Source organism: Oncorhynchus keta, chromosome 30, assembly GCF_023373465.1.
Source record: "Oncorhynchus keta strain PuntledgeMale-10-30-2019 chromosome 30, Oket_V2, whole genome shotgun sequence".
Lineage (NCBI taxonomy): Eukaryota > Metazoa > Chordata > Actinopteri > Salmoniformes > Salmonidae > Oncorhynchus > Oncorhynchus keta.
This window is the reverse complement of record NC_068450.1, coordinates 53877660-53891411: the sequence shown is the minus strand read 5'-3', so window position 1 is coordinate 53891411 and position 13752 is coordinate 53877660. Positions and strand designations below refer to the sequence as shown.

The window sequence follows — 13752 nt, the reverse complement described above, 5'->3', positions numbered from 1 at the left end:
CCTGACACCACACTCCGAGGGCCCTCACCTCCTCCCTGTAGGCTGTCTCGTCATTATTGGTAATCAAGTCGTCTGCAAACTTGATGATTGAGTTGGAGGCGTGCATGGCCACGCAGTCGTGGGTGAACAGGGAGTACAGGAGAGGGCTCAGAACGCACCCTTGTGGGGCCCCAGTGTTGAGGATCAGCGGGGTGGAGATGTTGTTACCTACCCTCACCACCTGGGGGCGGCCCGTCAGGAAGTCCAGTACCCAGTTGCACAGGGCGGGGTCGAGACCCAGGGTCCCCTGTTAAATGCTGAGCTGTAGTCAATGAACAGCATTCTCACATAGGTATTCCTCTTGTCCAGATGGGTTAGGGCAGTGTGCAGTGTGGTTGCGACTGCATCGTCTGTGGACCTATTGGAGCGGTAAGCAAATTGGAGTGGGTTTAGGGTGTCAGGTAGGGTGGAGGTGTCTAGTCTATCTAAGCACATCATGATGACGGAAGTGAGTGCTACGGGGCGGTATTCATTTAGCTCAGTTACCTTAGATTTCTTGGGAACAGGAACAATGGTGCCCCTCTTGAAGCATGTGGGAACAGCAGACTGGGATAAGGATTGATTGAATATGTCCGTAAACGCACCAGCCAGCTGGTCTGCGTATGCTCTCTGCGAGAGTTAACACGTTTAAATGTTTTACTCACGTCAGCTGCAGTGAAGAAGAATCCGCATGTTTTGGTAGTGGGCTGTGTCAGTGGCACTGTATTGTCCTCAAAGCGAGCAAAGAAGTTATTGAGTCTGTCTGGGAGCAAGACATACTGATCCGCGACGGGGCTGGTTTTCTTTTTGTAATCCGTGATTGACTGTAGACCCTGCCACATACCTCTTGTGTCTGAGCCGTTGAATTGCAACTCTACTTTGTCTCTATACTGACGCTTAGCTTGTTTGATTGCCTTGCGGAGGGAATAGCTACACTGTTTGTATTCTGTCATGTTTCCGGTCACAGCACGAATGCTGCCATCAATCCACGGTTCCTGGTTTGGGAATGTTTCAATAGTTGCTGTGGGTATGACATCGCTGATGCACTTTCTAATGAACTCGCTCACCAAATCAGCCTATTCATCAATGTTGTTGTTGGACGCAATGCGGAACATATCCCAATCCACGTGATTGAAGCAGTCTTGAACCGTGGAATCAGATTGGTCGGACCAGCATTGAACAGACCTAAGCGGCGGAGATTCTTGTTTTAGTTTCTGTCTGTAGGCTGGAAGCAACAAAATGGAGCCGTGGTCAGCTTTTCCGAAAGGAGGGCGGGGGAGGGCCTTATATACACGTTGTGGAAGTTAGAATAACAATGATCCAGGGTTTTACCAGTCCTGGTTGCACAATCGATAGGCTGATAGATTTTAGGGAGTCTTGTTTTCAGATAAGCCTTGTTAAAATCCCCAGCTACAATGAATGCAGCCTCAGGATATGTGGTTTCCAGTTCACATGGAGACAAATATAGTTAGTTCAGGGCCATCGATGTGTCTGCTTGGGGGGGAATATATACGGCTGTGATTATAATCAAAGAGAATTCCCTTGGTAGATAATGCGGTCAACATTTGATTGTGAGGAATTCTAAGTCAGGTGAACAGAAGGACTTGAGTTCCTGTATGTTGTTATGATCACACCACGTCTCGTTAATCATAAGGCATACCCCCCCACCCCTCTTCTTACCAGAAATATGCTTGTTTCTGTCGGCGCGATGCGTGAAGAAACTAGCTGGCTGCACCGACCCCGATAGCGTCTCTCGAATGAGCCATGTTTCCGTGAAGCAAAGAACGTTAGTCTTTGATGTCTCTCTGGAATGCTAGCCTTGCTCGGATTTCATCAACCTTGTTCTCAAGAGACTGGACGTTGGCGAGTAGTATGCTAGGGAGTGAGCGAGCGATGTGCCCGTCTCCAGAGCCTGACCAGAAGACCGCTTAATTTGCCCCTTTTACGGCGACGTTGTTTAGGTTCGCCGGCTGGTCGTAATGATGGTGAGTTGACATTGCTCTTATATTCAGTAGTTCCTCCCGACTATGTAATGAAACCTAAGATTACCTGGGGTACCAATGTGAGAAATAACACGTAAAAAAACAAAATACTGCATAGTTTCCTAGGAACGCGAAGCGAGGCGGCCATCTCTGTCGGCACGGAAGTTATGGTCAAACATAGATACACGTTTACTGCATATCCTCCGGTACTGACAAAATATGCAGCAAAAGGATGATTAAGGACATGGATAGGGACACCACATCTTGTCAACGCTGGTCATAATAAATGAATCAGACTGAAAATAAAAGACACATTTGTTTATTCTGAAATGAGGCCTCGGGCCAATTATTCATCCTGAATTATGTTGGAGCTGCATGTAGCTTCACGATCTGTCTACCACTGCCACTCTGCAAATAGGCCACAACGCACTAGGAACACTTCTTGTATGTTACATTTTTCCCCCAGTATTTTCTCAGTTCTATTTATATCCTTTTGATGGTGACTCAACAAGGACGACTTGAAAAGTATGTTTCCGAGCCGCAGAAGACGAAGTCTCCCTCAAGGCCTAGTTAGCAACAGAGGTTTATTTAGCCCCCCCCCCATTTCCTCTGGTTAAAGAATATCAGTTAAAGCCTGACTCACCAGAAGTTAATTTAAATATGTTGCATCTGCCTCCTGTGTTCACCTCATTCTGCTTGCTGAGGCGTGCCGGTGGAGCCGTGAAACAGAAACATATCATGTCCGCCAAAGGGAGCAGCGATGAGGGGCTACGGCTCCCATACCACCTGGGTCTGGCTAAAGGGAGTGATGCAGGGACATAGCTGCCTGACTAACAACAGCCCTAGCAAATCCAATTCCATCACAACACCAAATGTTTGGCCTAGTGTGAGTGATGGAACCAGGCTGGCGGATGTTAAAGAAATAATCAACTCAAAACCTCTCTTGTCCCTTTTAGCCCAGTAGTGGTCTCTTAAAGGAATCAATTGTTTCATTAGTCCACTTTTGATACAGTCCCAAAAACCTACTCATTCAAGGGTTTTTATTTGGACTATTTTCTACATTGTAGAATAACAGTGAAGATAATCACAACTATGAAATAACACATATGGAATCATGTAGTAACCAAAAATGTGTTAAACAAATCAAAATATATTTTATATTTGAGAGTCTTCAACGTAGCCAGAACTATAACTAATTAAACTCTACCCTGTTTTACAATATCTGATTAATAATGTTAGTTCCTGGAGCCTCCCGGGTGGCGCAGTGGTTAAGGGCGCTGTACTGCAGCGCCAGCTGTGCCACCAGACTCTGGGTTCGCGCCCAGGCGTTGTAGCGATGAGACAAGATAGTAGCTACTAAGCAACTGGATACCATGAAATTGGGGAGAAAATGGGTTACAATTCTAAAAAAAGTACAAATAAATAATAATAATAATGTTAGTTATTAATAATAATAATAATGTTAGTTCCTAAGAAAGAGGTTATGTAACATGGATAAGGGGTAATTGGAAATGATAACCATTGTGGAAGAATGGTGTGTGTGTGTGTGTCTAAAGTAAGCAAAGAGTATCATTAACCTATGTTTGAACTGACTCAGCTATAACTCTGTGGTGATCAAATAAGACAGCGAGAGCCCCTCCAGGTTTTCCTAAGCAGAGGATTTATGTTTTTTTAGCAGCAGCGGGCATGGAGAGAAATTAAAGTACATTGACGAGTGCAAGACATGTCCATTTCCTGCCGTAACTGATAATGATTTATATTGACGGAAATAAAGCCTGAAGTTTTGAGATGTGCCGGGTTAAGATCCATCTGGGGCTTTGCCCTATGGAGACTGAGTAGGTAATGCTGTTTTCACAGTCATTTACTCAAATAGCTCCTGGTGAGATTCAGCTGCAGAGAAAGAGAGCGAGAAAGTACAGCTGGCTATTCAATTGTCTATCTCTGTTTACGTCCCAAATGTCATCCTATTCCCTATATAGTGCACTACTTTTGACCACTATAGGGAATATGATACCATTTGGGACGCTCACTTTGTTTTCCTCTCTACAATGTGCTGTGCACTGGGCTGAGGAGAACAACAATGACACTTAATGACACACACATTTCTAGGATACTATTTTCTAATGATCTTTTTTTTTTTAAACAGCGAGATGTAAACGTACTGTAATGTTACGGCGGTGAGCCCTTCTAATATTCTTGATATCCACCGACCACTTTTCTCTGGCTGGTCGCACAAATATCTAGTGACTGAGGTAGGCAATATTGTACACTTGAGTGAACCTGTGAACACACTCGAGTTGTTATCTCTGCTATGTGGCCATCAAATGTGACGCCGCGTTCTCTGAACAGTCAGGATGGTGCATCCTGACTGTTTAAATAACGCATAGGTTTGCGTCCCAAATGGAACTGTTTCCCCTATGTAAATGCAGTATGTTTGATCAGGCGCCATGTAGGGAATAGGGTGCCATTTGGGACAGCGAGAAAACAAAATCCCTCTGTAGATATCTATCAAATAAAGCAATACATGTAATAAAACATGTTGGCACGGGTATTTATTTAATTACCATATTTTAAAATGATTACTGAAGTTCATATGGCCATATGAATTGAATTAATAAGCATTCAGTCCAGCATATAAATCTCACAGTGGATGCCGAGAATCATTCATTTTCTGATTCATAAGTCACTGATTTATATAAAAAATAGTATATCATCTCAATGATTTCCAAGGAGGTAAGGGAATATTTTTGGGGACCATACATACCTTCTGAGTAGTGAGAGAGCGTGAGCAAGCTAACACACGATGCCCCTGCACCAGAGCCGAAGATTGTCACTCTCTTTGGATCTCCTTTGAAGGCCTGAATGTTCTCTTTGATCCACCTCAGGGCTTGGATCTGGTCCAGCAGTCCATAGTTCCCCTTGGCTGCCTGGTCCCCTGTGCTTAGGAAGCCTGTGTGAACAACAAGAGACGGGAACAAACTCATTGATCACCTCCTTCTTGATCTCCCTCTAAAAAACAGCTTGTCATTGAAACAGAGGGGAGACAGAGGGACAATTCCTATTGGACAATATTCTGTACCCGGTGGTGATTTACAAATGTATCATAAAGCAAATTAAACAAATAAGCATAAAGCATAAAGTGTAAATGCAATGACATTGAATTTAAATGAATACATTATTGCACCTGCTAACACTTTTCATTGTAGATATTGTCGTCTTTGGGAACATGGGACAAAGAAACACAGTACAGTTAGAGTCACACACAAAGAACAGCACTTACATCGCTAGGGGGTGTCTCACTACATACAGTAATAGCCCGTCTTAGACTATATTTATCACCACAACGAATGGAGGTAAATGTGACTGCATGGGAATACTTTGAAGTTCCAACGATCAGTGAAATAATGGATGACTCCCCCTCCCCCCGGGGATAAATGGCCTGCACAACACAACACAAAGGGAATTACCTGGCATTCTCAAGGAACCCTTCTTATGGAACCAATTGTTACTGTTCTATAAGAATTTAAGCACTCAGCGAGTCAGCAACACCCGCGTGCTTCTAGTCTTATTATCCAGTCAAATAGCAAAACTCTTCAGTAAGTCACAGTGGTTCCTAATGACCTGGGAATCATCCCTTGCTGTTTAGATCAAGAGAATAATGTAGGATAATGTAGGATTGTACTCCCTCAGTCATTCAACCTGAGCTGGCAGGAGTGATTCTAACCGAACCACCATTATACTGAGAGTAGTGGAAGAGAAGATAGAGAGACAGACAGAGCGAGGCAAAGCTCCTTTTCATAGTCAACATTCACTTGGTTTGGCTTCGACTATACAGTCGAATGTGCAGATAGAGAGACAGACAGAGAGTTCCCTTTTCATAGTCTGAATTCAACCACACGGCTTTGACTCGGATTTGACTCTATACAGCCGAGTGTCAGGCCAGACAGACAAGCTTGTTGATATGCTTGTCGAAATCAGAAACTTGTTGACAAATTAGCTGATTAGTCTAAACCCATTAGGTGGTGGGCCTTTAGAGTCTGCGAGAGACGGCCACCGGGGTGTCTGGTCCTCGCAAACGCCAGGCCTTGGATGTCTTAGCCGAGTCCCTGGCACAGACAGCCCCCAGGCAGTGTCCCAAATGGTCCCCTATTCCCTACATAGTGCACTACTTGGACCAGAGCACTGGTAATGTAGGGAATAGGGTTCCCTTTGGGACTCAGGCTCAGCTCTCGGCCTCCATCCCAGGGGGGAGAGCCTAGACAGAGCAGTCTACAGGCTACAGGACAAATCGGATGAAAGGATGGACAGAAGGAGGAAAAGGAGGAGAAGGGAGAAGAGGAAAGATGTCCTGTGGCCCTGTGATAGTGAGCAGATCCAGTTAGTCATGGTCTGGCTGTGAGGTGGAGGGGATAGAGGGATGGAGGGATGAGGAAGGGTGGAAGGGATGGAGGAGAGGTGGAGGAGATAGAGGGATGGAGGAGGGGTGGAGGGGCTGGATGAGGGGTGGAGGGGATAGAGAGATGGAGGGGCGAGTAGAAGGGATGGAGGTGGGGGTAGAGTGATGGAGGAGGGGATAGGGGGATACAGGGAGAGGACAGACGGGTGGTGGAGGGGAAAGCAGCAGAGGGTGTTGTGGGATTACAAGGCCCCTGGCAGGACTCACACTCCTGGGTGTATGACTTCCAGGCCTCAGCTTGGTCCTCTCTCCCCCCTACTCCCTCTCTCTCTGTCTCTCTCTCTCTCCTCAGTCTCCACTCACCACCCCTGTCTGAGAAGAGGAGCCGGGGAGAAGGTGAGCAGAGAGGATAGCCCACCAGTAACTCCTCAGGGTGTGTGAAAAGATTACTGAAAGCTTCCATTTCAAGAAGTTGCTGTGGATATTACTGAGGAGAACATTGCATTTAGATGTATTTATGGACATGAGCTTTGAAGCTATTTTCTACTATTTGAACTGATATTGATAACTGCTATAACTGATATTACAAAGCTTGTAAAAACACTCTATGCTAGTATATTTAACATCAATATCAATGTTTTGCATGGAAGAGCCTATCTTCATCTGTATCAAAAGAAGTGCAACGCAATGCCTGATTAAATTCACTGTCACAGACAACACAGCTTAAACCTCCATAAAAATGTAGCGAATCAAACATGCTCTAAAATATTCCTTGAGCAATAATATATTAGTATTGATCTTACTCTGCCTGGGAATGCATCTGAGTAAAATGTTATTTGCAGGGTTGGCATCACAATGTGCAGAATGTTCATATTGTAACAACAATATCACAGGGTTGACAATGTCTTTCCAATGCATTTTTCACATCTCTGGCTTAAGGCATCCGCACGCATCCCAGACATTTTGTGACGTTTTTGTTAGTTTTGAACTTTTTTTTCGGCTGTTCGGGCACACAACATTTTATCTCGAGGGCCAGCCGAAGTTTGGGAACCGAAGTCTCAAATCAAATCAAATTTTATCGGGTCACATACACATGGTTAGCAGATGTTAATGCGAGTGTAGCGAAAAGCTTGTGCTTCTAGTTCCGACTATGCAGTAATATCTAACAAGAAATCTAACAAATGCACAACAACTATCTAATACACACAAATCTAAAGGGATGAATAAGAATATGTACATATAAATATATGGATGAGTGATGGCATGCGGCATAGGCAAGATACAGTAGATGGTGTAGAATACAGTATATGCATATGAGATGAGTAATGTAGGATATGTAAACATTACTAAAGTGGCGTTATTTAAAGTGACTTGTGATACCACCATGTAACCATTATTAAAGCGACGCTATTTAAAGTGACTAGCGATACCTCTATTAAGTCTGTTTATTTAAGTGGCCAGAGATTTGAGTCTGTATGTTGGCAACATCCTCTCTATGTTAGTGGTGGCTGTATAACAGTCTGATGGCCTTGAGGTTGAAGCTATTTTTCAGTCTCCCGGTCCCAGCTTTGATGCACCTGTACTGACCTCGCCTTCTGGATGATAGCGGGGTGAACAGGCAGTGGCTCGGGTGGTTGTTGTCCTTGATGTTCTTTTTAGCCTTCCTGTGACATCGGGTGGTGTAGGTGTCTTGGAGGGCAGGTAGTTTGCCCCCGGTTATGCGTTGTGCAGACCTCACTACCCTCTGGAGAGCCTTCCGGTTGTGGGCGGTGCAGTTACCGTACCAGGCGGTGATACAGCCCGACAGGATGCTCTCGATTGTGCATCTGTAAAAGCTTGTGAGTGTTTTAGATGACAAGCCAAATTTCTTCAGCCTCCTGAGGAACCGCCGAGGAACTTAAAACTTTCCATCTTCTCCACTACTGTCCCGTCGATGTGGATGGAGTCCATGATCATTCTTTAAGAAAGTGTATACTGGCTACGGTGTCTCAAAATGGCCAAACAGTACTATTTACTTTTTTTTTTTTCAAGCGAAGGTCTTTTAAAAGAGTATGCGAGCACACTAGTTTGGTTCGCCTAGCCGACTTCGGCTAGCTGCCAGCCGAACTGAAGCATGCCGACGAGATTGCACCATCAGACTAATCTCTCTCTCTCTCGCTCGTTCTCTCAGCCAGCCTTGTACTAATGCTGATGCTGCGGCAGGGCAAGGGGCTGCAAGCTTAATGGAAGTCGGACAGCCATCATTCAGCCTCACCACAGTACAGCTAGGACAAATCTGGGTTTGAATGGCAGCAGTGACATAAGAGGTCTGCTTGGCCACACTGTCATTTAATGCCACTTTGAAAGGCAAGTAAAGGGCTCCATCCATGTTACCAAGCATGTAGCGGCAGGTAGCCTAACGGTTAAGAGTGTTGGGCAGGTAAAGATCGCTGGTTTGAATCCCCGAGCCAACTAGTTGAGAAATCTGTCGATATGCCCTTGAGCAAGGCACTTTACCCTAGTTGCGCTGGATAAGAGCCACTGGTAAAATGTGATGTCACCAAGCAAATGTCTCTTTGGGACAATAAAGCATTCATTCTCCCCTGCATGATACTGGGTGACACATGCATTGCCTAAGGAGTTTTTTGGGGGGAGGGGTATTTATTCCAGAATGCATTTCCTGTGCTTTATGTAGACATAGAGCTATTGTGAGTATGTAGGTGAGTGAAGCATTAAAATGAAGTACAAGCTACAATCTTCATGCAGTTGTTTTTCTTTGATACTGTGTATGATACAGGACTATGACAAATGCATGTACTCTCATTGAAATGTCAAGATACTATAGTCACACACACATCCTTTCCATGTTCAGGCCATTTGGTGCTGCTGTCTATTGGATATGTTTAGACACCAGTGGAAGCTGCTGAGGGGGGAACGGCTTGTAATAATGGCTGGAACAGAGCGAATGGAGTGGCATCAAACCATGTGTTTTATGTATTTGATATCATTCCACTCATTCCGCTCCCAAACAGTCCTCTCCAATTAAGATGCCACCAACCTCCTGTGTTAGACACTTTACCTAAATGGTATTGATCCTGTGGAGCCATGCTGTGCATTGACAGGAAGATTGCACCGATTACACACCATAGGTCTGCATATTTTCCATGTACTGTGCTAGCCTATTGGCCAGATGCAATGTGCAAAAGGCTGAGGAAGAGCATTTTGCAGATTAACACTGAGTGTACAGAACATTAAAAACCATGCCTTAGTCTGACCAGGTGAATCCAGGTGAAAGTTAGGATTGCTCATTGATGCCACTTGTTAAATCCACTTCAATCATGGTAGATGTAGATGAACGGAAAGAGACTTAAAGAAAGGATTTGTAAGCCTTGAGACAATTGAGACATCGATTGTGTACAGTGCCTTGCAAAAGTATTCATACCCCCTGGCATTTTTCCTATTTTGTTCAATTACAACCTGTAATATAAATGGATTTTTATTTGGATTTCATGTAATGGACATACACAAAATAGTCCAAATTGGTGAAGTGAAATGAAAAAAAAAATACTTGTATCAAAGAATTCAGAAAAAACAAAAACAGAAAAGTGGTGTGTGTGTGTATTCACCCCTTTGCTATGAAGCCCCTAAATATGATCTGGAGCAACCAAATACCTTCAGAAGTCACATAATTGTTCAATAAAGTCCACCTGTATGCAATCTAACTGTCACATGATCTGTAACATAATCTCAGTATATATACACCTGCTCTGAAAGGCCCCAGAGTCTGCAACACCACTAAGCAAGGGACACTACCAAGCAAGCGGCACCATGAAGACCTAGGAGCTCTCCAAACAGGTCAGGGACAAAGTTGTGGAGAAGTACAGATCGGGTTTGGGTTATAAAAAAATATCTGACATTTTTAACATCCCACAGAGCACCATTAAATCCATTATTAAATAATGGAAAGAATATGGCACCACTGCAAACATGCCAAGAGAGGGCCGCCCACCAAAACTCACAGACCAGGCAAGGAGGGCATTAATCAGAGAGGCAACAAAGAGACCAAAGATAACCATGAAGGAGCTACAAAGCTCCACAGCAGAGATTGGAGTATCTGTCCATAAACCTGCCAAGAGAGGGCCACTTTAAGCTGTACACTCCACAGAGCTGGGCTTTACAGAAGAGTGTCCAGAAAAAAGCCATTGCTTAAAGAAAAAAATAAGCAAACACATTTGGTGTTTTCCAAAAGGCATGTGGGAGACTCCCCAAACATATGGAAGAAGGTACTCTGGTCAGATAAGACTAAAATGTAGCTTTTTAGTCATCAAGGAAAAAGCTATGTCTGGCGCAAGTCAAACACCTCTCATCAACCTGAGGACACCATCCCCACAGTGAAGCATGGTGGTCAGCATCATGGGAACTGGGAAACTGGTCAGAATTGAAGGAATGATGGATGGCGCTAAATACAGGAAAATTATTGAGGGAAACCTGTGTCAGTCTTCCAGAGATTTGCAACTGGGACGGAGGTTCACCTTCCAGCAGGACAACGACCCTAAGCATACTGCTAAAACAACACTTGGGTGGTTTAAGGGGAATACACCAGCGGAACCCATCCAACTTGAAGGAGCTGGAGCAGTTTTTGCCTTGAAGAATGGGCAAAAATCCCAGTGGCTACATGTGCCAAGGATATTGAGCCATACCCCAAGAGACTTGCAGCTGTAATTGCTGCAAAAGGTGGCTCTACAAAGTATTGACTTTGGGGAGGTCAATAGTTATGCACACTCAGCTTTCCAGTTTTTTGGGGTCTTATTTCTTGTTTGTTTCACAATAAATAAATAAAATGCATCTTCAAGGTGGTAGGCATGTTGTGTAAATTAAATGATACAAACCTCCCAAAAAAATCTATTTTAATTCCAGGTTGTAAGGCAACAAAATAGGAAAAATGCCAAGGGGGTGAATACTTTCACAAGCCACTGTATGTGTGCCATTCAGAGGGTGAATGGACAAGAACAAAGATGTAACTGTAATGCTGCTGGGTTTTTCACGCTCAACAGTTTCCTGTGTGTATCAAGAATGGTCCACCACCCAAAGGACATTCAGCCAACTTTACACAACTGTGGGAAGCATTGGCGTCAACATGGGCCAGCATCCCTGTGGAATGCTTTCAACACCTTGCAGAGTCTATGCCCCGATGAATTGAGGCTGTTCTGAGGGGAAAAGGGGGTGCAACTCAATATTAGGAAGGTGTTCTTAATGTTTTGTTCACTCAATGTATAGTACACTGCTGGATCACGTCTGTAAATGCATGGAAGTCAATGCACAGAGAATATGAAGTTGCTATATTTCTGGAGCAATATATTTCGATTTGACTACAAACATTACAGTGTTTTTTCAAGCCTTTTGCCAAGCCTTCAGCTGGTGCTCATAGCCTGTATCTACACCTTGATCTGACCAGTTAATAGCACTGGCCTTTCCTATTGTACGCCTCTTTTATTAATAGAGAGAGACAAGTCTTTTCATTTTCACAAGCCTTGTCTTTCACCAAGACAAAAAAAAACCTAGTTGGTATTGAATTGACAAGCCTGACTTTCTTTGTATCAACCGAACACATGGGAGCAAGGAAGAAAAAGCTCTGACCGGCGTCTAACCATCTATCCAGACATTCATTGTGGCGGAAATAGTGTCTAATTGTGCTTTCTGTCCAGAGAATAATCCACCCCGTGGCTCCCAGATGAAGTGGTAATTATCAAAGGGAGAGATGTGACGGGGAATGTTTGGAATTAGCTGTTCAAGGAGGTCAGGTCACAGCTATAGCTAGCTCAGTGAAAACCAGTGATTGGCTAGCATCCCAAATGGCACCCTATTCCATTTATCCCATAGGGCTCTGGTGACAAGTAGTAGGGAATATAGAGAATAGGGTGCCATTAGGGACACAGAGAGGTGAATATCTACAAACCAACCTCTGTCTGTAATGTCTGTCAAAAATGAATCCTTCTGGCGAGTCCCAGGGAATTGCGAACTCTCACAACATTGCCATCACCGGCCAGTCTGTCATATCAACCCTCATTACGCAAATGTATGTATAGTGGTTTAGAATCCTTTATAGATGTACATCTGCAAGCCACCAAATAACCCCATCACAATGAAAGACATTGCATCCAGCGTACGCTATATTTGTCTATCTTGTCAAGTGGCTATGTTGAAGTAGAGCCTGTATCTGTTTGTTTAATATAGCAATGGAATAATGTGTGTGAAAATGTGGAAATGTGCAAAATGGGAACGTAATAGATAATCCATACAAAGGAAACAGGCGTTGTCCTTCTATCTATCTTGTTCAGTTTGAATCTATAATCATGGTAGAGAATTAGAGTACACCAGAGGCAGGTGGGCTGGTCGCATTTACCCATAATCCCCAGTGATTGACAGACAGCGACCCGGGGAAGCAAAACATAGCAGCTGTCAAAGTGCATTCACTGATGCTGGTAAATTTGGCCATATTAGTGTTGGCGGATTTAAAATAACAGCAGAGCGATTATTCACACTCCAAATGGCATTATAATTATGAGTGAAAAAGACAAATGTGGACATTTTCCTCCCAGTTCTTTTTTCTCTTCTCCTCCCCGGCCGTCATCGTTTACACATTCAGTAGGCTGTGCCCTAATGTGGTTGCTGCTGTTGCTGCGCGTTTGTGTGTGTGTGTGTGTTCAGTTTGCGCAGGCAGGCAGGCCAGGGGCTAAACAGAATCATTTGGATTAAAGCCCCCATATTAGAGGTTTGTGAGGGGAAAAATTACAGGTCACTCTGGGTTGTCAAATCAGGAGCTAAGTAAACAATTCATAATAGTAACAATAAATGAAAAAAAAAACATCCTGTCATCGTGTTCTGCTTTGATGGAAAGTTGGGATTGATGACTGATTCATTAACCTGGAAAACTCTCTTCCTAGGAGTTACATTATTATTGTGACATGTAGATTACATTATTTCCTGGAAGCAATTTGATGTTGCTGAACAATGCATACCTGATATGGGTTTTTGAAGACACATCTTTCAATGAGAGCTGACTTCTCTCACAGTATGAAGCCAAATGTCTCACTGGTCAAAACATCAGCATTTCTGTTACCTTCATGAAAATATATGGATTTGGCAACATTATGTTCAAGAGGAAATTAACATCTTGATTGGCTTTTTGACAGATGTAATAATATTCATTCATTTGTGCATTTTAATGAATAACATTCATTCAAATAATGTGACAATAACTATTGCAGTACAATCTCTCTCTCTCTCTCTCTCTCTCTCTCTCTCTCTCTCATAGTGTATTCAAGGTTTAAAAAGGTGTCTAAAATGTTTCATTTCCACTTTAAAATGTAAGACTTT

The 13752-nt window shown here is 43.6% G+C and overlaps 1 protein-coding gene across 2 annotated transcripts in view; it reads right to left on the bottom strand.

Annotated features, from left to right (window-relative positions):
* Window positions 1-13752, bottom strand: part of nlgn4xa (neuroligin 4 X-linked a) — a 63922-nt gene that overhangs the window by 8228 nt on the left and 41942 nt on the right. For both annotated transcript variants that reach the window (XM_035744889.2, XM_035744891.2), the window contains one exon: window positions 4765-4950. In XM_035744889.2, the coding sequence (XP_035600782.2) occupies window positions 4765-4950 (186 nt within the window). The remainder of the gene's footprint in view (window positions 1-4764; window positions 4951-13752) is intronic.